General features: G+C 36.6%; 1 protein-coding gene and 1 pseudogene across 1 annotated transcript in view; both read left to right on the forward strand.

Annotated features, from left to right (window-relative positions):
• Window positions 1–25,416, forward strand: part of Adad1 (adenosine deaminase domain containing 1) — a 37,156-nt gene that overhangs the window by 11,358 nt on the left and 382 nt on the right. The window contains exons 7-11 of the mRNA XM_059265251.1: window positions 3,708–3,831; window positions 7,308–7,478; window positions 8,642–8,871; window positions 13,685–13,922; window positions 18,832–18,964. Coding sequence (XP_059121234.1) covers window positions 3,708–3,831; window positions 7,308–7,478; window positions 8,642–8,871; window positions 13,685–13,922; window positions 18,832–18,964 — 896 coding nt within the window. The remainder of the gene's footprint in view (window positions 1–3,707; window positions 3,832–7,307; window positions 7,479–8,641; window positions 8,872–13,684; window positions 13,923–18,831; window positions 18,965–25,416) is intronic.
• On the forward strand, window positions 21,190–25,404 carry LOC131912783 (metaxin-1-like; annotated as a pseudogene).

A 25,416-nucleotide genomic window follows, 5' to 3' on the forward strand; every position in this document is an offset into this window, starting at 1 on the left:
TAGCAGACACTGAAAATAGAGCTGTTTGGAAGAGTCTGTTCCTGTGGACATGTTGATGTTGCAGCTCTATTTTAACTTTACCCTACCTTTTAATGTTTAGAGTTTTACTTTCATGCTAATCCCTGAAGTTGCATTAGAGATGTTGATAAAACCTTTTTTTTTTTTTTTTTTTTTTTTTTTTTGGTATTTTCAAGACAGGGTTTCTCTGTGTAGTTTTGGTGCCTGTCCTGGAGCTTGCTCTGTAGACCAGGCTGACCTCAAACTCACAGAGATCCGCCTGCCTCTGCCTCCCGCGTGCTGGGATTAAAGGCATGTGCCACCACCGCCCTGTGATAAAACATTTTTTGATATTTGATATATTCTTAAGGAATTTTTATGATATACAGCATATATATCTTCTCTTCCCACCTAGATCATAAATATATATTAGATACAGCATATATATCTTAATATATACATATATCTTTTATATATAGATATAGATATATAAGTTGAAAATCTAAGATGATGAAACACGAAAAACTGATTTTAATCATGCACATGTGTGAGAAGCTGGATATGTTGAGACACTCTTGTAATCCCAGAACTCGGGAGTCTTAGATGGAGGATCCTGACTTGAGAGTCAGCTTGGAATTACATAGTGAGGCCCTATCTCAAAAAACAATTTATGAGAATTCATAGATAGGAGAGAAGTAACTGAACGAAAATCTTTTGCAACAGGCAAGAGTTAGGCAGAAACTTTAAATGCTAGTGAGGTTTCTCTGAGTAGAGGAAAGGAAATATTTTTAGAGAGAGGGAGGTGTGAGGGAAAAGAATAGCAAAAAATATTTATTGGACAACAAGGAGGTGAATTTATTGATAATACAAGGTATTATCAATATTGTTATATGTAAAGGAGTAAAATAAAATATATTTAGATAAGTTATGGTTGGTACTAGACTAAGAGATGGCTTAAAAGCCAGCTAAAAATTAGATTTAATAAGATAGATAATGCAAAATATATATACATCAGGAATACTTGATGTATGTTATTATTGGGAACATTAGCACCAGACAGATCTACAACCAAAATTTACTTTGGGCAAGTTACATACTTAGCATCTCTGTGCTTTAATTTTCTTCTCATTTTTAAAAATAGAGATAATGGAAATAATAACCTGTGTACATTTTAGAGTTCATTGAATTAAATACTATAATGTAAATAATTTAGCCCAATATTTAGAGTTTAGTGATTTACTAAATGTACTAATTTATATTGTGAATTAAAACTTTAATTAAGGTAAATTCATGTGTAGTGGTTGAAAACCACTTTAAAGAAAAGATGATGGAAGTTAAACATGAATTAGATCATCACAGTTGAAGCTGTTATACTGGAATTTCTGTGTAAGAACTAAGAACATGAACAGAAAAAGAAAATTCATATCTAAATTGATGATATGAAGATGATGATAATGAACTAGAATGGATAAAAACATCACTTCAAGTTCACGTGGTAGAATAGTGTCTCCATGTTCACAGAAATTCTGGAAGGTGACATGAAGTTGTATGAAGAATATGAGAGAGAACTAAAATGTTCTAGAAAATACAAGTGTGTATGTGGGCTAGTAAAATCTGAGGGAAATTAAGTGAACATTCCTGCAGTAACTCATGTGTTTCTAGACTTCATTACCTTCCTTGCCTTATTTTAGTTGAGTTGTAAGAAACTAACAGGAAAATGGATGGATCTGGAAAGTAGTTAAATGTTCTGACAAAGGCCCAAAAAGAAAATCACATTCTCTTTCATATGCAGATTTTAACTTTTAGTGTTTGCATGTGCATAAATAAGTGGGAGTGGGCATAGATTGTGAAACTAGATAGGAGACCACAAGAGGAAACAAGAGTAAGTGTTAAGGAAAGGGAGTAAGGGCAAAAGGAGACATGTGACATAAAAGCAGAAAGGAGCCTGCTGAGGTGGAAAGCTATATGGTAGAGAAGGGGACTGAAGGAGGAGAATTAAAAAACAAAAAACAAGAAAAACAAACTTTGTTTGAAAAATATCATGCTAAAAAATGAGAAAGAATATATTCTGGCTTTGGTATGTTGTTCATGTAGATAGGCCCTTGTCAGTCATGTACCTCAGGGATTATTATCATTGATGTCAATTCTGTGCACATTTCACAATGAAAATTTTTTAAAAGAAATAGTCTGGGGAGATGTCTCAGCAGTTAAGAGATCTTGGTCTGCAATCACGAGGACCAGAGTTTTAACCCTGAACCCATACACCAAGCCGAGTGGTCCCTTTAAATGCCTGTAACCCTAGCTTCAAGCAGAGTAGAAACAGGAGGACTGCTGGGGCTGCTGGCTTCCCTCCTAGCCAAGAAGTGATCCCAGGTCCACGAAGAGATCCTGCCTCAGAGGATCAGGCAGAGAGTAGTGGAGAGGCAGACCTGACATCCTCTTCTGGCTTCTGAACATGAACACACGCACAGGCATGCACACCCTCACACACACTTGAGCATACACTCACACTTCCTAGTGCAGCTGTGCTGGCTGTCTCTGTTTCCTCAGGGTGATACCTTGCATGATTTCTTTACCCACTTAGGTTGCAGCTTCAATTCCAGCTTATTTGGAGAAGATTTAGCACCAACCTTGCATGATAACCTGTTACTCTTCACATCAGTTCCATATTTTTTCCTTCAAAGAACATATTATAATCTGGGATTTGTTTAGCTTTCCCCCCTTGTCTCCTGCATGAAAGTATGTCTTTTTTAACATTTAATCCTAGCATCTATTCAGGCCCGGTCTATGTCAGGACATTTCTAATTTCTGTTGAATTAGTAAGTCATGCAGGTTGCAGATGTAAATTGAACTTTGTTCAAAGGGCTGAGACTAGATTATCTGAAATCATCAACATGGAAGTAAAAGATGGAATGAGGAAGATAGGGTGAATTTTGTTGGTTTGAAGGAAAAGCAATGAACTACTCACTACACTTGACTCATGATTAGGATGTGAGAGGAAAAAAGACTGCTGATTTGAATTGCACATTTTCAAAGCATGGAATTTCAAGTGTGAACACAGCAAAATGTGGATGGAAACAAAACAGAGAAATACATAGGGATCTTTATTTAAAATAAATCAGCTTCAGTATAACAGAAAAAAAACTAATTCGGTTTATAGAGTTTGAGTGGACTGAAAAAAAATAGAGGCATTATATAGAGAGTATTCAGAAGTAGAATAGTAAATGGAGTCTGATTAATTGTGGTACATATTGAAGGTTAAGGTTATTTGGTAATTCTGTTGCTTATATTAAAATTTTAGATGATGAACTGTGACATAAGATAGTTGCCACTTAAATTGAGATAACTACATCTAAATTTCATTTCTGAAAACATTCTAAGACTGTTGGAACTGCGTTTTCTATTAGTTTTATCTGACTGAAAATTGAGGATAGGTACTGGAGAGATGGCTGTGCAGATAAGAGCCCTAGTGGCTCTTCGGAGGACCCAAGTTTGGTTCCCAGTGCCCACTTTGGGTGACTCATAACCACCTGTAAAGTTCCAAGGGCTTCAACACATTTGGCCTCTTGGGGCATTGGCATATACATAGCATAAACACAGATATATGCATACACATAAATAAAAAATAAAATCTTCAAAAATGATTATAAAGGTAGAATTTGAGCAATGAAAGAGAGAGGTTAAAACTAACAACTTGCTGCTGTTTTCAGCTGGACATCATGAAGTTGTAGCTGTAGGCACAGGTGAATACAACTACAGCCAGTGCATCAAGCCGAATGGGAGGGTGCTGCATGATACTCATGCAGTTGTTACAGCAAGAAGGTCTCTCCTTAGGTAAGTAAAGCCTTCAAATATTAATGTTTTCAGACCAAAGTAAAGAAAACTATAAAGAAATTTCCCTGTTTACAAGTAGAAAGATACTCATAATAGAGCAAAGAATATGACAACCTCTACTACAAGTCATCTGATATTTTTGTGTTGCTGTGGTAACCTCACGACGGTAATTACAATGTCTTGTGTAGACGTTGGTGACTTCCTTGTGAACTAAGTTTTAAGAGCCCTGCAAGATATTTTAAAGTTATTATTCCATTTTTGAATGATTAAAATTATTGGAAAGTGTAGCTTAAATTTGCACAAAGTAAACTTGATCTTATTTCACTTCTAAATTAGATATACTTATCTGTCTTCGTTAGGGTTTTTAATGCTGTGAGGAGACATCATGTGCACAGCAACTCTTATAAAGTGTTGGGGTGACTTGCTTACAGTTTCAGAGGTTCAGTCCATTATCATCATGCCGGGGGGTAGGGGAGGTGGCCATGGTGGCATACAGGCTGACATGGTACTAGAGCTGAGAGTGCTACATCTTGCAGGCAACAGGAAGCTGACTAAGATACTGGGTGGTATCCTGAGCATAGGAAACCTCAAAGCCTGCCCCTGTAGTGACACACCTCCTCCAACAAGGCCATACCCACTCCAACAAAGCCACACCTCCTAATAGTGCCACTCCCTATGAGATTATGAGAGCCAATTACTTTCAGACTACCACATTACCCAAAGGCAGCACCAGAAAAGCACAGGTTTCCAGTTACAAATTCCAAACATAGTCTGTGATTTAGGAGAGTATAAACAATACATCCTTTAGACAAATGGTTCTCAACGTGTGGGTCTCAACCCCTTCGATGGGTGATCCTTTCATGATCCTTTCATAGGGGCAGCATATCAGATATTTATATTACAATTCATAACAGTAGCAAAATTACATTTATGAAGTAACAATGAAATATTTATTTAAATTTTGTTTTCATTTTACATACCAACCACTGTTCCCCCTCCCTCCCTTCCTCCCTCTCTCCTCCAAGCTTCCTCCCATCCCACCCCCATCCACTTCTCATAGGGTGTAAGGCCTCCCTTGGGTTTTTAACACAGGTTGTCATACCAAGTTGGGGCAGGACCAAGCCCTCCCTGCTGCATCAAGACTGAGTAAGGCATTGCACCATAGGGAATGGGCTCTAAAAAACCAGTTCATGTACCTGGGATAAGTCTTGGTCCCATTGCTAGGGGACCCACAAACAGACCAAACCACACAACTGTCATCTCATTCAGAGGGCTTACTCAAATCAAGATATCTTTTTCATTGCTCTCTCTCTCTATCCCTCCCCCAACTTGGCCATCTCAAACCCTCATGTTCCCACCGCACCTTCTATACTCCCAGTTTACCCAGGATATCTTAACCCTCTCCCCTTCCTGGGGCAATCCATGTGTGTCCCTCTTAAGGTCCTCCTCTTCACCTAGTTTATCTGGGGTTGTAGATTGTAGCCTGGTTATCCTTTGCTTTGCATCTAATATTCACTTATGAGTGAGTACATACCATGTTTGTCTTTCTGGGTCTGGGTTACCTCACTCGGGATGATTTTTTTTTCTAGTTCCATCCATTTGCTTACACATTTCATGATGCCATTGTTTTTTATGGCTGTGTAATACTCTGTTGTGTAAATGTACCACATTTTCCTTATCCATTCTTCAGTTGAGGGACATCTAGGTTGTTTCTAAGTTCTGGCTATTACAAATAGTGCTGCTATGAACATAGGTAAGCAAATGTCCTTGTGATGTGGTTGGGCATCTTTTGGGTATATGCCCAAGACCCAGGAATGAAATAAATTTATGGTTGGGGTCACTACAACCATAAGAAACTGTATTGAAGTGTCGCATTAGGAAGGTTGAGAACCACTGCTTTAGACTGATAGATCAAAAGAGAAGGAAGGGTGCTGAAGTCAGATTTCTCTTGTCTCTGTGTCTGTCTGTCTATCTATCTATCTATCTCTAGCTCTTTCTATCTCCCTCTCTTTTTCCAGACTGATCAGTCATTCTGCTCTTAACAAGAGGAAGGAGTAGCAGGTGGTTCAAAATGGCCAAGAATTTTCTCTCTACAAGTTACTGTATATAAAAACATTAACAGTGGAAATTGAGTGTTACATCTCATAATATCACCAACTTTTGATTCTCTTAAGCCATTAAACTTCTTATTAACTTCCATTATACTAAATGTCTAATCCAAGTCTAAGTATGTGTCCTCATCCAGTTTTTTCAGTTATTAACATTCTGTTACTCTTGTTTAATTTCTGTATGCTCACTGTTGCTCTTTTCTTTGTTGGAATATCTAAAAACAAATGTAGACCTGTTTTACCTGAAAAAATACAAGTAGGTATCTCTAATAAAGAAAGAATTGTAAATTTTAAAATTTGTTAGAGAGAGTGCTGGGGAGATGGGTCAGTGTGCTTGCCCTGCAAGCATGAGACCTTGCAAATCTCTGGAACTCAAATACAAGGCTAGACATGGCTGTATGTTCCTGTGCCCCCAGCTTTATGGAATGGAGACAGCCAAATCCTCAGAGCTCGATTGCCAGCTACCCTTTCCGAAACTGTAGGCCAAACTGCCTTTCTCAAGGCAGTAAGGGAGAGAGCAATTGAGGAAGACACCCATCACCCTGCCCTATCCTTTGTATGTGCACTATCATGTGCACTTGTGTACATAAACCACACACACACACACACACACACACACACACACACACACACACACACACCATTATTATGGAAGCCAGCCCATTAGGACATTGCAACTCATGGTTGTCCATTCTTTCTTGATGCTCATGGAATTATCTGACCTTCTTAATGCTTTTCTCAAGTGTGGCATTTTCCTGTGCTTGGCATAGTTATATACTGGTGTTTAATTATGTATTTCTGGTAATGGGAATAAATAGAGTCTATCTTAAGGTCATGATGTTTTGTAAAGTAATGGCAGTCCCCTATCGATTAGTTGCCATCTTTCAGGATATCTACTTCACTTCTTAGTACAGTGTAATGTTCTCTGTGTTGTAGCTGTCCTCTTGGATTTTTCTTTAACAACGCTAAGAAACAGGAGCCACTGTTGGTGATGGTAGTAGTAAAATAGTAGGAGTAGCTTGTTTTGATAGAAAAGAAAGGCAACAAGTTGGCTTTTCAGAACTATCTCTGGAAGAAACAGGGAACCTGGAGTCAGGGTTTTTTTTATAAGATACGATAGAGACTCAAATTGCAGTGTAGAATAGTAATCAAGCAATGCCACTTTAATCCAAGTTACAGGGCAGTCCAGTGTGAGGACTTCTTGAGGGACTTAATTTTTCACTAGATAAAGCTAAAGTTATGTTAAGACTCTTATCAATATCAAAGCTTTTGACATACAGAGACATTGCTCATGTTATATTTGGTACTCATTAAGATAATAGCTGCAATAAATGTTATTACTCAACAAAGTTACAACATTTATTTTAGGTACTTTTATAGACAGCTTCTACTCTTCTATAGCAAAAACCCTGCTATGATGGAAAAGTCAATCTTTTGTACAGAACCAGCTTCTAATCTCCTTACTCTGAAACAGAACATCAACATTTACCTCTACATGAACCAGTTGCCTAAAGGATCAGCCCAGATTAAGTCACAGTTGTAAGTATTATTGCTTTTAAAAGATAGAATGATCACTGTATACACATTCTGAACCCCTGTCTCAAGAGTGAGCTCATTTGTATCCATATTTTCTGTGTAGCCTTGAGTTATTTGTGGGCTTCAGAGCACCACAAATCTTCTCCCTCCTCTCCATTCACTCTGATCTAGACCAGTTTTTAAAAGTACTCATGCTCCATCACTTTCTTTTCTAGTCTATTGAAAAATCTGCTTTTAAGATTTCACAAGCTTTAGGAAATTATGGGTCTATGCAATACTTATATTCAAATACAGGAGATTAAAAACTGCTCTGTGGTCAAAATGTCATTGCTTTGATGAATACATAGTATCAGGTAAGACAAACTCTGAACAGTACAGACAGGCATAGTGAAGAAAGAAAACCCTATCCTAAATCTGACCATCTAGAAATAACTATGGGCAGTATTTTTATAAAAGATCCTAAGAATCACTTTGAAAATAAGATCTATGGATAGATAAAATTCAAGAAAAATAACTTTAGATTTTATTGACGTTTTACCATAGGTGATTCTTAAATAAAACTTTTTCGATTACATCATTTTGTAGTTTTAAATTTTTTTATATAGAAGAAGCTAGCTCACAAATTACAAGAACAAAAATTTCTGTTATTATTATTATGGGTTTTTTAAGATAGGGTCTCATGTAGCCCAGACTAGCCTTGAACTCATTATATAGCCAAGGCTGGTCTTGAACTTCTTGGCAGGAGTCAGAGGGTTGAGACAACAGCTCACTATATATCCCTGGCTGGCTTTGAACTTGCTATGTAGACAAGGCTGGTCTTGAATTCATGAAAATCTGCCTGCCTCTGCCTCCCAAGTGTTGGAGTTAAAGGCATTTACCACCGTACTAGGCCTTACCATTCTATTTTTAAGGGACGTAAAGAATGATAATAGGAAAATTATGCTGAAGCTCTGTGTTGGTGATTTGTTCTGCATTAATTTTTTTTGTGTGAGGGTTGATGAATCCATCCCTATTTTCTTTGTGTTTGCATCTGTTCATGTTATTGGAGTGGAGTGTATGCTGGCAAATTAAACCTGTTAGAAAACAAGTCTTGAGAACATGCACATTTTACTTTTAACAAATTTGTACCGTTATTATTTTAAAGAAAACTTTCTCTCTCTCTCTAGACGCCTTAATCCACATTCTATTTCTGCATTTGAAGCCAATGAAGAACTGAGTCTCCATGTGGCTGTTGAAGGCAAAATTTATCTTACTGTTTACTGTTCTGCTGATGGAATTAATAGAGTAAACAGTATGTCCTCAAGTGACAAGTTAACAAGATGGGAGGTACTTGGGGTACAGGGAGCATTGCTGAGTCACTTTATACAGCCAGTTTATATCAGCAGTATACTTATTGGTGAGTTTTAGCACATTTTGGATATATTCAATAAAAAAAATGCCTATATTTGACTTACCAGTATACAGCCAGCTTTTGCTTTGTTGAGCTGTTTGGTTTATAGTGACTAGAAATTACACTTACTATATGACTTCTGTAATCTTATAGGAGGTCAAGAATTAACATACTAGTCACTTAGATTTATTCTGTCTTGAACTTACAGCTTCATTTACCTGATAATGAACCCCATTTCTGAAGGGATAAGATGCTCTTTTGAACCTCCTAAATCTAAAAGCTTATGCTCTGTTTTATCTTCTCTGATATAAGAAATTAAATACCCATTTTGGCTCTTTCTTTATATCATCTTAATACATTTGATCATTATGTAGATCCTTCTAATTGGTCAAATGAGTATGATTAACTAGAATGCAATGGACAATTATTCATTTCCTAGATAGAGGACGCTATAGAATTTTGGATTTATAATTGAATGGCTTTCCAGATACTATCTCATTGAAAAAGAGTTTAGGGCTCTTCTTCTTTTAAGTTGGTATACAAAATAATGTGATTCATTTTGACATTTTCATATATACATGTCATTATACTTATTTTTGTTGTTTTTTTATGTATTATCTCACACAATAATGGGAATCATGATATTTACATGCATGTATGTCATTGTACCGTGCCCATATCCATGTCCTATTATCTACTAACGACATCCTCATTTCTCCCCTTCCCCCTACTTCTGGTCCCCTTTGGCTTGCATGGTGTGTGTGTGTACACATATATGCATGTGTGTGTGTGTGTGTGTGTATATATATATATATATATATATATATATATATATATATATATATGTATATAAATTTAGATTCTTCATATGAGAGAAAACATGACTAAAAACATACTGTGTTTATATACAGTTTGATCCCTTTCCCATTTACCTGTTGAAGGGCACCTAGGCAGGTTTCATGTCTTGGGTATTGTGCTTTTCCTGTTGTCAGGTGTGTGTGTGTGTGTGTGCCGTGCACATATGCCAATATCATGGTTTTTTTGTCATTATGGCATTATACGGTAATTTGAGATCAGGTATTGTGATGGCTTTAGCATTGTTCTTTCTGCTAGGATTACTTTGTTTATTTGGATCTTTTATGTGTCCATAGGAATTTTCTAATTGTTTTTACTAATTCTGTAAAGAATGCCGTTTTTATTTTGATGGAGATTGTATCAAATTTGTAGTTTTTTATAGTCTTTTTACAATATAAATTTCGCATCCCGATGGATATGATCAGTCTTTCCATATTCTGTCTTCCTCAATTTCTTTGTTTAGTGTTTTAAAGTTTTCATTGTAAAGATATTTCATCTGCTTGAGTAGATTTATTTCTAAATGCTTTTTTTTTTAAAGCTATTGTGAATGGGATTCTTTCCTTGGTTTTTTTCTCTGCAAGTTTGTCACTGTCATATTGAAATGCTAGTTATTTTTTAAATGTTGATTTTGTGACCTACTTTGAGAAAAATGTTTATAAGAAAGATCTTTGTTCATAGAAGAACATCCTTGTTTCATTGCTGATTTTAGAAGAAACACTTTAAGGTTTCTCCCCAGTTAGTATAATGTTAGCTATAAATCTGTTATATAGAGTATGTTTCTTCTATCTTGATTTCTCCGGGCTTTACTTATGAAGAAATACTGAACTTTGTCCAAGGTTTTTCCTGCTTCCATTTGAGTTTATGATATGATTTCTATCCCTAAGTCCATTTATGTTCTGTGACAGGGTCTTGTGCTATTCCCTTTTGGGGGAGAGGGTGAGTAAGTGGAGAGTCAACGTCACAGACTCTGGGAGAATGTTGAAACAAGCTCAGTTTATTCAGGAAGAGGCAAGCCTTATATACCCTCTACCCCACCCCAGGGGAAGGTCTGATGAATATGCATCTGCTGTTGTGACATGGCTGCCTCTCATTGGTCCAGGTCATCTCAGATCATGTCTCAGCTGCTGTTACTAAGGCCCTTAGGCAGACCAGGTTGGCTCTCAGAAAGTATCTTATTACTGTTTGGCTGGCTGGCCCTCAGGCCTGTTAGGGATGAGTCATCCCACAAGTTCTGCATCACAAAGCATTCATTTGTATATGCTAACATTTGTCCTTAAATGCCTGGAATGAAACCAACTGAATGTGGCCCATGTTCTTCATGTATCATTGAATTTGGTTTGCAAATGTTTCATTGAGAATTTTTACATCTGTGTTCTTTGAGGCAATCAGTATATAGTTGATGTTGTATCCTTGTCTTGTCTTTGATATCATAGAATGAGCTGGGTAGTGTTTAATCCCTTTCTATATTATAGACCAGTTGCAGGTCAAAGATGTGCAACTTTTAAAAATATTACCAAATAGCCCCTGGTGCACCTCCCCAGTAACTGTGGGTGAGAATACCTGTTTACCCACATTAGCAGTCATAGTCATTTCTTTTTTTTTTTTTTCATAGTCATTTCTTATGCTCCATGGGGAACTACATTTGACACTTTCTAAGATCATATTGTTGGCTAATGTTCTTATTATGTTTGTTGTTTTAGTCAATTCAGTCAATCAATTCAAATCCTTTCTCAAGACATTTAAAGTTTTTCTAAATCTTCTGTAGCAGATTGTTTTTGTTCTTGATAAATATGAGTATGGGATCTAAGAAATTTGTGTGCATTCTCTGGAATCACAGATTTGGTGGTCAGAGCTTTTGTTAAGTTTATGATCTTTTTAAAAATTTGTCATTTGTGTGATGTAACTTCACACTGTAGTTATAGTGTTGTTTAAGAGGATAGACATTGATTCCTGTAGGTAGTTGATTAGTGGTTTGGAACAGGAGCATAAAAATTAGATCGGTCATTTGACTGCCATCTTGTACCTGGCAGTTTGGGGCAGTGGGGCAGGGGTGGGGAGGAGTTGCAGGGGGCAGTATACAGTCAATGAAAAGAAAACGGCTTTAGAAAATTGCTTCAGATTTCTCCTCTCAGCATCTCTGTGGGTCCCATATGAAAATAATTGGTGGTCTGGTATAACCTAAAAAAGTGTAATGTGCATGAATAAGAAAATTAAGATTTCTGGAACTCCTGGAATCTGTCCTATAAGCCCAGAAACACGCACTTTAGAAATTTTTCAGGGGTTCTGATGCAGGTCATTGAGTGGCTCACATTTTAGCAATTCTCACTTGAATGACTGTATTCTAAAAGAGAGTGATTTGATACCTGGAAGATCTTGAGAGTTAATGGAACTTTACTTGTTGTGTCATACAGTTTCTTACCTAACACATAGCACTTACTAAATGTGTTCTAAGTAGGTATTCATCTAAGCCTAGTGTTAAAACAATCAGTAAAATGGAATATAGGTGTGAGCACAAACAATTGTGTTAATTAAGCAGCTCCAGTTCTTTACAAACTTCTTCCTTTTATATAATTGAATTTTGTTTCCCTTTTAATTCTGTAGTGTGGAGCATTACAGATTAAATTTAATTCTTTGAAGATGACTTTACTGCCTTTCTCTTAAGTACTATAGAATGTTTATAATTCCTTTTAAAATTATATTTCATTTGTGTTTGTGTGTTCACCTGTCACAGTATGTATGTGCATGTGGAGATCAGAAGGGAACTATGTGGGTTCTGGGATCAAACCCAGTAAGAGTTATGTCAGTGACCCTATAATTCTTTATATTGATTCCACCAAGCCTATGTTAACTTAGTAGAATATCAATGGAAAGAACAGTGTATTTAAAATTTCATTTTAGTTTTGGAAAGGTTTTTAGGGTCTTTAGTAGGAGGTTTATGTTTCAATAAAGGGCAGGAGGCATGCATAACTAACGAGTCTCTTGTTGGGGTCTGGTCCCACCCATCATCATCTCAATTCTAGTTTTTCCTGCAAGATTATCTGACAAGTTGTCAAGACAGTATGAAATCTCTTTCTGAGAGACAACCCCTACCCTTTCCCTGGATGCCACTAGGATCCCAGGCTTTTCCAATTTCTTGGGGTCCATCTAAATTTTAGTAGTTTGGTAGCCAAAGTGAGTGGCACTTGTGTCTTTTGAGAATACCTTCACTCTCTTCAACAATATTGTGTAAATACAAAGCTTTCATTACTGTTCATAATATTAACCAAAATGGTCATTCTTTGAATTACTTTGTGTCCTGAAATTGGAACATTGTGATCCTGTAACAGTTTATAATGTGTGGTCATTAGTTATAAAAAAAAATTACTTGACTTTTGCCAACAATCTGCTGCTGATTTCATGTGGAAACCAAAAAATCAAGACAGAATGAGCAGGTTCTTTCTGGCAGAGCTCTGTAAAAAGTACCATTTCTTTGTGTGTCAGTACTGGCTCTTTGCATTTTTAAATTTTTAAAATTTTATGTATGTGGGTGTTTTGCCTGCATGTGTGTCTGTGTACCCTGGGCTTGCAGTGCCTGAGGGAGCCAGAAGCCATCAGATCCTCTGGTACTGAAATTACAGAAGGTTGTAAACTGCTGTGTGAATGCTGGAAATCAAACTCTGGTCCTCTGGAAGAACAGTCAGTGCTCTTAACCCCTGAGCATCCTCTAGCCCCTGGTTCTTTGTTTTAGTATTGCTTCTTTTTTCATTTTTGAGCATTTCTTGATGGAAATTTTGTCATTACCTTGTCCTGATTCAGGTCAAATCTATGAAAATAACTGCTAAGAGAATAGATGTGGGCTAGAGAAAAGAGATGTGAGCTTTGGATTATTTACAGTTAACCTATTTCCATTATCTATCTTTCTTTTTTAGCACAACCTTTTCTTTTGACTTTGAATTTCTGAGTGTGTTTTGTTTTTGCTTTCTAGGTGATGGGAATTGCAGTGATACTAGAGGCTTAGAAATCGCAATAAACCAACGTGTTGATGATGCACTCACTTCAAAACTTCCCATGTTTTACTTGGTCAACAGACCTCATATTAGCTTAGTACCCACTGCATATCCACTGCAAATAAACTTGGACCGTAAATCACTCAGTTTGAATTGGGCACAAGGGGACAATTCTTTGGAGATTGTGGATGGCCTGAGTGGGAAGATCACTGAAAGGTTAGAATTACTACTTTCTCTAAAAAATCATATATTGAGCAAAAGAAGGCATTTTATTGAAATTTTACTCTAACAATTTTTTATATTATTTATTAGATTCTGAACAATTTGTATTGAGTATGGCCATGTTGCTGACATCATATTCATTATAAATTTCTTTTTTGAATAATACAAGCTTACAAAGCCATATAGTAAATGGTGAAGCCAGCACTCAAACCCAAGGAATCTGGCTCTAAACCTTGTGTTGTTAAAATATTAGAACCATAGAAATTGTTCTACTAAGTCTGAATTTCTGGATGTGGGATTAGGAATCTGCATTTTTTCATATTCTATTGCAAATATTATGAACACATAAGTGTAAGAACTATTATAACATGTTATGCTGCCTTCTACTATAATAGCCATGTAAGTTGCATGTGATTTTCTAATGTTTTATCTGGCCACCCCTGTAGTAAGGATTACAAACTGGAATTCTAATATAGACATTTTTATTTCCAAAGGCATTATTGTTAACCATACTATTCTATGCCTTTTGGATATTTCTTTGTCATATTCCTATAATTCATTATTGAATAAAAATAAAACCTTGTAGTAATGGATATATTCTATTTACATGAGCAGTGAGTAATGCTAAAAGCTTAGTGCTCAGGGGAGGAGGAGTCTTTTTTTCTTTAGGACTATAGTCATGGTAAGTTGTCTAGGGTCTAGTAAATAACCTTACACCCATGTACACACAAGCAGCCCAGAGTAAACCCAGTGTTCTTTGAGCATGGCTTTTGTTTTCTTTCAAGTTTACATGCTTTAAATATCTTCCTTTTGGAAGGACATTTAGTTAAGACCAATACAACTATTTCTTGGCATGAATATCATCAAGCATAATACTCGGGGTAATAGAATAAAGTCAAGAATAATACAGACTGTAGCACAACAAATACATTGTCTGAGCTTTGGATTATAAATGGATTCAACCTTACACATTCAAACAAATTAATGATATTTTAAAACTCAGAAAATAATGGCATGACAAAATGGAATAAATAAATGTGAAATTAGTTTAATTTCTTTTTGGTTTTTTGAGACAGGGTTTCTCTGTGTAGCTTTGGAGCCTGTCCAGGAACTCACTCTGTAGCCCAGGCTGGCCTTGAACTCAGAGATCCACCTGCCTCTGCCTCCCGAGTGCTGGGATTAAAGGCGAGTGCTGGGATTAAAGGCGTACGCCACCACCGCCCGGCTTCCCCCCCCACCCCCCCACCCCCGGAGCTGAGGACCGAACCCAGGGCCTTGTGCTTTCTAGGCAAGTGCTCTACCACTGAGCTAAATCCCAAACCTTAGTTTAATTTCTTATTATGGTCTAGCATTTGCAAATAATTACAAATAAAGCAGTTAGATGTATCCAACTACAGACTGTGAATTTTAGTCCCAAAGAATCAGTAAAGCAAAGAAAGTCTAACCCTGGTCCCAGGAGGAAGAAGCAGAGAGGATCCTGAGTTAGACTAGTCTGGGCTTTTAACAAGTTAGACCCTGGCTGGCCTGGAACTCAGCAATCCATTTGCCTCTGCCTCCAGAGTGCTGAGATTAAAGGTGTATGCCACCATACCCAGCTTCCCAAGAATGTCTTACATTTTTTGAGTTATGTATATATCACATTTTTATTATCCATTCTTCTGTTGAAGTTTCCATTTCCTGATGTTTAGGTTTCTATTTCCTGACTGTTGCAAATAGAGCATCAATGAACATGAATGACCAAGTATCTGTAGAGTAGGTATAGATCCAGAATGATACAGCTGGGTCATATGTTAGATTGATTGATTGTTGTTTGGTGATTTTCCATATTGATTTCCAGAGTAGCTCCACCAGTTTGCATTCTCATCAAAAGTTATTAAGGGTTCTGCTTTCTCCACAGTTTCCCTAGCATTTGTTACCACTTGTTTTGTTTGTATTAGCCATTCTGCCTGGAGTGAGATGAAATCTCAAAGTTGTTTGAGTTTGCCTTTTCCTGTCTGTTAAGAATGATGAACTCTTTTTTTTTTTTTTAGGTATTTCTTAGCCACTTGTTTTAAATGGAAAACTCCCTAGCCCATTTTTTAAATTGGGTCACTAGTTTCCTTGATTCCTGTTTGTTAGAGTTTTGTATAGTCTGGCTATTAGCCCTTTGCCGGTGTGTAGCTGGAAAGGCTGTCCCACTCTGGGGGCTTCTTCAGGCACTTGATTGTTTCCTTATCTGTACAGACGCTCTATAGTTTTAGGAGGCCCCCTTGTCAGTTGTTCACTTTAATTTCTCAGTGAATGGAGTCTTATCAGAAAGGTCTTTTCTGCACCTGTATCTCATAGGATACTGTCTGTGTTTTCTCTTGGCAGTGTTAGTGTTTCAGGTTTCGGAGTGCGATCTTTGACCCAGCTGAATCTAATTTTAGATAAAGGTCTAATTTCCTTCTTCTGTATGTGGACATTCCATTTTCCCAGCACCATTTGTTGAAGATGCCGTCTTTTCTTCAGTGTATGTTTTGCCTCTTTGTCAAGTATCATGTGGCTGTAGTTAGAGTATACACACACACATACTAATAATACTATAATAATAATAATAATAATAATAATAATAATAATAATAATGCCATCAGCTTGAGATGGTGACATAAGAGGGGTTGAAGGGAAGGAAAAAGGAGACCATTTTATTTCAATTAAAAACATATTTTTTTTTTAAAAAAAAAAGCAAACAAAAAGCAACAAAGAACTAAGGTATTGAGCACTGTGAGTTTGAGGCCAGCCTGGTCTACAAAGTGAGTTCCAGGACAGTTGAGGCTACCCAGAGAAACCCTGTCTCGGGAAAGAAAAAAAAATGAAATGAAAGAAAGAAAGAGGGAAGGAAGGAAGGAAGAGCATCTAAGTGCTGGAGAGATAGCTTGATGGTTAAGAGCAGTTGCTGATTTTGCAGATGGGAGTTTGAATCCCAGCACCCACATGAGGTGGCTCACAACCACCTGTAACTCCAGTTCCCGAGGATTTGACTCCCTCATCTGAATTCCAAGGATACTTAACTTGCACTATATTCATATACACATGCAGACACACACATGTAAATAAAAATTTTAAGAGCATCCAACTGTATGTGTGTATGCATGAGTGTGTGTGTGTGTGTGTGTGTGTGTGTGTGTGTGTGTGTGTGTGTTTTAAGACAGAGTCTATGTAGGTTAGCCTCAGTTTTTCGGTTATCTTGCCTCAGCCTGCTAAGTGTTAGGGTTACAGGTGTGGACTACCATATCTGTTATGAATCCACCAATCCTTACATGAAGCAAATGTATCTTGCATCATGAAACATGTTGAAAGATTATTTCCTCCCCAACATACACACAAAACTTACAAAGAAAGCTTCCTGATAATCAAAACTGCAACAAAAATTTAGCAGCATATTAAAAACACTTAGATATTGTATACAACAGTACTAATTGAAGTTTTTCCACATAGTGGCAGAGGTGACATCAAACTAGAAATTTAAATTTATCATCATTATTCATATCATTATTCTACTAGAGCATATAACAGATCTACTAAGGACTAAGAATAAAAAGGAGAATAGTAGATGGTTTGTTGGGGGATAAAATACAGCCTTATTGACTCAAAAATACTATCATGATTGGTGAGAAAATGTCAGGGTGATTGGTTACTGTTACTGCTGTTGCATAACATCGATATGTTGGATAAGAAAAAAGTAGAAACAAAATATGGGGAAAATGAGGTAAAACTACCACTGTTAGGGGGATTTTCAAGATGGAACCCAGTACCTCACAAACACTAGGCACACGCTCTTCTTCTGTGTTCCCCAGTTCTACTGAAAAGCCCAAGAAATTTACAGAAAATCTACCAACACTATCATGGTAGGAAAGTAATTAGAGATTAATAGATTTTGTATGTATAAGTGCATGCTAACAGTTGGTACATATAAACTACCTCAAAATTCAGTGATTTAAGGCAACAATATATTATTACTTCTCAATAAATGTTTGGATCAGCTGAGTGGTCCTTCTGGATCTGGTTAGAAATCCCTCAGGCATCTGAAGTCAGGTGTGGGTCAAATGAAGAGTCATTTTGGTTGATTTCTTAGAGGAATAACTGTTGTTTGCCCTTTAGTATGGTAGTCACAGCACACTTAGCTGAGCATGAAGGAATCACAAGAGAAGACTTCCCCTGAAACCTGGACTCTGAACTTGTACATTTTCTGTTTGTTCACCATAACAAATCACAGGGCTAGCACAAATTCAAGGGGAGGTATGGCTCTGGAAAGCTACCTGGAAACTGGAAGAATGGAGGGATTTTCCAGTTTTAATCATCTGTCACAGAACAGCTAATAAGTTATAACGAGAGGGAAAAGTTACTTAGTAAAAAGGTTTGTGATCTGTGAACTCACTTTTATTAGAACAGACAAATTATGCACACATATACACATGTATGGATGGTTTTGAAGTAGTGTTTTCTAAATTAAAGTTTGCTTACAGGGAATGCACTGTACAATTTCAGGAGATTTGATACATGTATCCATCCAGGTCACCTATTACTCTAGTCAAAATTCAATAGCTGTCACCACTCCAGAAGGTATTTTCACACTCCCTTTCAGTCAGTCATGGGAAAACAACTGCTTTCATTTGTATTATCATAGATTAGTTTTATCTCAAATAATAGAAATATTCAAATACATTAACTTTTGATGTAGTACAATAATAAGTTAAACTAACTAAAGTTAGCTTCTGACAGCAGTTAAGTACTCAAGATGCTTCTTATCTAAAATAAAGCTCCAACATGCATTCTTCTGCCTAATTGATATCATAAATATTTGTGAACTGTTATTTAATCCCTACAATTGTGAACATAAATCATTAACTATGATTACGGCATGTTTCATTTCTTTCGACTTTAGTTCCCCATTTAAAAGTGGTTTGTCAATGGCAAGTCGGCTTTGTAAGGCTGCAATGTTAAGTCGATTTAATCTGCTTGCCAAGGAAGCTAAAACAGATGATTTACTTGAAGCTCGGACATACCACGCAGCTAAGGTAAGGTGATCATAGAAGTACAACTAAAGACAATAATGTGGTGAATCTATGGAGAGAGCAAAGATGTGTTAAATAGTTCTGAATGTAGCATATTATCGAACCTATTTTGACAGTATTGCTTAACACCTTCTTGTTATACCCAGAGAAACAAAGGTAATAAAACCTTTTACTCTGCATAGCATTATTAACTATAGAATGTTATGTCTTAAAATAATACATTACTCAAAATATGTTTAATTTCAGACCCTAATTTGGACATGATTTAGCAGATAATAAAGATTTTTTTCTTTCTAAACAAATTTTTAGTGACGAGGGCAATAGATCAATAGTTAAGATAGCTTGCACATGCAAGGCAAACACTGAGCTAAAGTCACATAGCATACTGGATTTTATTTTTTCTACTTTCATTTAATATGACATGTCATGTGCGTGCTTCCATGTTATCATTAGTATTTTGATTTTCTGATTTTAATAATACAATGTTGTATGAAAGTCACTTAATTTTTGCAAGCACTGAAATGACCAAACCATACTTTTGAGCTGCAAAGCTTCATATCAACTATAAGCCTGTGTACATATTCCCACTTATAGTTATATCAACTACACGCCTGTGCACACATACTCACTTATAATTATATCAACTACAAGCCTGTGTACACTACCCACTGACAGTTATATCAGCTATAAGCCTGTGTACATAAACCAGCTTATAGTTATATCAACTATAGGCCTGTGCACACATACTCACATACTGTTATATCAACTACAAGCCTGTGCACACATACCCACTTACAGTTGTATCAACTACAAGCCTATGCACACATACCCACATACAACTAAGTGTAAGCTTCTTTATATCATTGCTGTTTTCAGTGATGTCAAAAGGCTACAAGTCTTTTAAAAAAGTATAAAAAACTGAATGAAAACAGCCTTTCATAACTCTGGAAGTAAATTAAAGGTAGAAAAATCAAATATCAAAACTATATATTCTTGAAAAAGTGCTAGGATTTTAAATAAGAATAACGAGTTTATGTTCTTGCCTGGAGCTGTTTTCATTCTCTTGTCTTCATGTCTCTAGTTTGAAGATGGGGAGTGTAGTTTTCCCAGAATGAAGGTGCTGCTAAAGTCATAGATTTACTGTCAGAGGAGTGGGCTTGATGTGGGTCAGAGGATTTGTGGATTTTTTTTTTCTGCTTAAGGTGCCAAAATTGGTAGGAAATGAATAAGAAAAGCTGGTGAATTCACTGGCTCAAGTTGCAGTCCTTGTTGGAGGCAAGTGGTAAATCTGGTTATCAAGATAATATGGGGAAATTAAAAGACTAAAATGAATTTGAAATTCTCTGTGTTCTCTGGCCAATGGGAAAACTATAGAGTCTTAATGCAGACTATTGGAGTCTAGCCCCTCAAGAGTCCTCTCCCAGGGACTTGTAGCAGAGTCATAAACATGAAAAGTTCAAGAAAAACAGGCAATGAACAAAAGCTAAAGGATGCTTAAGATACAGATGCAATGTTAAATATACCCACTTCTTCATGCAAGTTTGCCAGAAGAAGGCAGAAGCCTTACGGGTCTTATGTGTTTGAGTACAATGTCTGCTGTTACTAAATCATTTATCTCTAAGCTATAAAAACACGATAACTACTAGGATTCTAGGCCTAGTATAATAATAAAAAATAAAATAGAATAAAAAACTAGGATGAGACCATAGCAGCTGTATACCTGATAAAGACAGATCTCATAGTAAAAGCAGGAAAACTTAAAAATAAAACATAAACATCACAGAAAATATATTCTGGCCACTGTGGCATTAAAATGTCAATTAACAATAGAATGAAATCTGGGAAATTGCCATATATTTGGAAATTATGAATTACCAATGGATCATAGGAAAAAAACTTTCAGAAAAACTAAGAAATTAACTTAGAATGAGTTAAAAAGGACAATATATTGAAATGCATGGATGATTAAAGAAATAGGGAAAGTGTATAGCTTTAAATGCTTATATTACAAAAGAATTCTAAAATCAGTTATTTAAGCTTCCAACTCAAGAAGCTGGTTAAAATACAAGTGGGAAACTGGGAACACAGAAATAAGTAAAATGGAATAAATAGTATGAATCAGAGTGAAATCGATGAAATTTGAAACAAAAATTAATAGAATAAATGAAATCTAAAATTGCTTCATTAAAAGAAATAAAATATAATCTCTTAGTGATAAAGGAGTATAAATGAGAACAGAAATTATTGAATTCTGGAATGAAAAAAAGGGTCAGCATTATGGACCACAGGGAGCCATTGGATTTCCAGCAGCTGTTTGTTAACAAGTTAAATAAAATGGACATGTTACTAGATAGACACAAATAACAAAATCTGACTAAAAAAATAAACAGAATATCCAACTGTAACTTAATCAAATAGAGAAGTTGTGAATTGTTAACATGTTCTTTTCCCATTTAAAATATCAGACCCTGAATTCTACATAACAAAATTATATAAATCCTACAAAATCACTTTCACATAAAAAGGACATTTCCCCAGTCTTCTTATAAGACCAATACTTCCTTGATACCCAAACTAATGAAAGTATCACAGAATGGAAATAACAATACCAACATAAATGTGAAAAGACTTTAGCAATATACTGAAAAACCATCCAGCAGCATATAGTAATCATAAGTATTCTACTCTGTTTGTTATATCAGGTTTACAAGGTTGATTTAACATCAGAAAATTATTTTTATGTAAAACACTATATTAATAATACAAGTTTAAAGCTTTCATAATTATCTTAAATATATTCAAAATGAACAGTCTACCATTTTACAATAAAGCACTAAGGAAGTAAAAAAAATAGAAGTGAACTTACTACAACTTCATAAAGGGTATCAACAGTGAACTTAACAGTAGTATTATTTCTAATAGTGAAAAACCTGAAATCTCCCTTCCCTAGTAGCTATGACTGGAAAAAAGACAGAAATGTTATCTGTTACCCCTCTTTTTTTGTTTTGATTTTTGAGACAGGGTTTCTCTGTGTAATGTTCCTGGCTGTCCTGGAACTTGCTTTGTAGACCAGGATGGCCTCAAACTCGCTGAGATCTGCTTGCCTCTGCCTCTAAGTGCTGTGATTAAAGGTGTACACTACCACTGCCTGGCCCATTACCCCTCTTACATTATTCTGTTCATCTGTTCTGGTGGCCCATAGAGTGATATACAATAACCATAGTTATCAAGTATGTAGCAAGCCAAAGTAAAAGAATAAACAGCAAGAGATAGATGGCAAAATAATAACAATACTACTACTACTAATGATAATAATAAATAATCTGGTGCAGAAACCTACTGGAGAAGCCCTGTAAGACCATCACCTGGAGGACCTAGGCAGAGTGTCCCCTTGGGTGAGGTTTCCAAATAAAAGAACAAACAGCAACATGGAGCATGTCTTCTTCCTCTGTGGGCTGCAAATGTTAGGAAATAACATTGCTAAGACTATAGGATAGATTTCCTGGGTATCTGCTAGATAACTTATCATGTGCTGTTAGATTGTATGTAAATTAGGAATGTCGCAGATAAGAACAATTTATTTATTTGTATGTATGTGTATATGTATGAATTATGTTGTATGTGGGTACTTGTGGAGACCAGAAGAGGGTGTCAGATCCCTTGGAGCTTGAGTTACAGGTGGTTGTGAGCCACTGATGTGAGTGCTGGGAACCAAATGTGAGTCTTCTGGAAAAGCAGCGAGAACTAACTCTGAGCCATCTCTCCAGCCCCTATATAAGAACAATATGAAAAATAAATTATATAATTACATCCTAAGAGCAGATATTCCAAAAATCTTATTTTAGAAAGCCATTTCACACAACAGCAAATACACAGGCACATACACACAGTAATACATTTAACAAAAGAGCTATAAGACTTGTGCACTAGAGTGATAAAACATTGCTGAGTAGCCGGGCGGTGGTGGTGAATGCCTTTAATCCCAGCACTCGGGAGGCAGAGGCAGGCGGGATCTCTGCAAGGAGCAGATACCCTAGCCTTCATGTCTCTGTTGGAGGAGAAACTACTCCCTGTGCTAATACATACTTTTTGGATAGATGCCAAGAACTGTGTGGAAGTGACCTGAAAGTGGTATGCAGAGGCTCTGCCCTTTCCCTCAACTTCTTCCTTCCAGGCTGCATGCAACGCCAGTACATGGAGCAGCTGCAGCTGCTGTGTGGTGAGCACAAACTAGAGGTTGAAGAAGAACTCGAGAAAGAGCTGTATCAAGAGGCTCGGGAGTGCTAACCCTTCTCTCTCAAGGTCTGGGCTCTCAGAAGTTCTTCTTTGGCGATGCCCCTGCCTCCCTGGATGCCTTTGTTTTTAGCCATTTGGTCCTGCTACTGCAGGCAAATCTGCCCAGTGGGAAGCTGCAGGCCCACCCTCATGGGCTACACAACCTCTGTGTCTACTATACCCACATCCTTAACCTCTACTTTCCCTGGGATGGAGCTGAGCCAGACACCAGCAGGCCCTGAGACCCGAGGAGGAGCCATACCGGTGCTGGAACCAGATTCTATCTGTGCTGGCAGGGCTGGCAACCATGGTGGGTTGTGCCTTGCTCAGTGGCATTGTTTCTATTCAGCAGGCAACCCCCGCTCGGGCCCCAAGCACCCGGGCCTTGGGCATGGCTGAGGAAGATGAAGAGGAATGATGTGTTCATCCTCTTAGGACTTATTTTTCTACTGTCATGCATTCCAGATGCCTCATTGCTGGAGCAGCCAAAAATGGGGTGCTCTCCTTAGAATAAAGCTGTTCACTAACTGAGAAAAAAATGTTAAAAAAAACTGATATGCCAAGGGATCTATGATATTTTAAAATAAATTCTATTTGTGGAACCAATCTACATAGCTTTTTCCCCTAAGTTTTTCATAAAAGCCTAACATCTTACTTGTATATTCAGAAAAGATTTATTAACACTGTATTTTAGGTACTTGTTTATATCTCACAATAGTATTTTGTAAGAAAGCAGTGATTATTCATTAGCATACTCCAAAGCATGTCATAAATAATGTAAACTATAGTTGTCAAACAAAATGAAAAACTTTATTCTGTACTCACTTTAATGTTTTATTATCTATGTTTTTACTTGCTTAATAATTAGCAAATCTTATAAATCAGAGTTTATATCTATTTAGAAAAATATACTTGTGTACACATTCAGTAAACCATGCTGTAAGCAGATGTGCTTTCATCCAGACTTCATTGTTTCATTTATAAATCACAAAAAATATATTTAGTATGATCCTTTCGATGACTATAAGGATTTTGGGGTAGTAAATGAACATTGGCTTTCAATTATAGCCAGTATCTGCATTAGCCCTTAACAAAACAATCAGGTTATCCTTTTAACTTTAAGCCAGGCATAGACTTCTCTTTAAGTCATAGATGTCATATTCTTCAAGATAAAGCTGATTACTTTACAATGAACACTGTGTAATTCAGTCTCATTGGCCAGTTCTAGCCAGGGATGGGTCATTTCTTCGGCTTCTTCATCAGCACTTGCTGTTACACTTCAAAGTTTAGTGGAGTAAGCTTCTTTCTCTAAACCTCATGAACAACCTGTAGTCCATAAGCTGGACCACTCCAGGTGCTGCTAATCATTTGGAGAAATGAGTGCTCATGCATTACAATGAGACTGGAAAAACGGTGCAGCCACTTTGGGAAACAATTTGGCTTCTTCCACCAACAAAGGTAAACATTCTTGCTGTGGGACTCAGCAGTACCACTGGTATTTGTGAGAAACAAAACTGACATGTTTATAGCAGCATTTTCCTGATAGTTAAAACCGGAAACAATGCAAGTTCATAAGCTGGTGAATGGACAGATGTGGTAGACTTATACAATGGTATTAATCTACCATAAAAACCTAACCCTGACATGGAATAGCATGAAAATGTTATGCTAGCCTAACATAGTGGCGTGCTTAGTGTGTTAATAAAGTTATATGGAACTTCCCAGGAAGAAAAACTAGAGACAGAAAAATGTCTAGTTGCGTGGGGCTAATACAGACTGACTGCAGGCAGGCACAAGGGAAGATTTAGAGGTGGAAGTTTATCACTGGATTTGGATGACATTTGTACATCTCAATAACTTTAACAAAGACAAAATTGTACACTTGCAGTGGGTGAGTTTTATAATAAATTATAAAAGGTAGCTTTTTAAAGGTATATATATGTTTGTTTATAGAAAATGAGAATACATGAAAATAGCAATGGGAGTTATCTACAGTTTGGGTGTTATAGTGCATACTTTATATGTTTTTTTCTTTCAGTTTTTCTGTCGTGAATTTGTTTACTCTTAATTAAAATAACAAGCAAATGTTAAATAACAAGCAAAATTGCCTTTTTAGGCGTGTTGGGAAATAATTGTTTTAAATTAGCACAGGAATTGAGTTATTAGTTTTTTTTAACATA

Source organism: Peromyscus eremicus, chromosome 6 (assembly GCF_949786415.1).
Source record: "Peromyscus eremicus chromosome 6, PerEre_H2_v1, whole genome shotgun sequence".
Lineage (NCBI taxonomy): Eukaryota > Metazoa > Chordata > Mammalia > Rodentia > Cricetidae > Peromyscus > Peromyscus eremicus.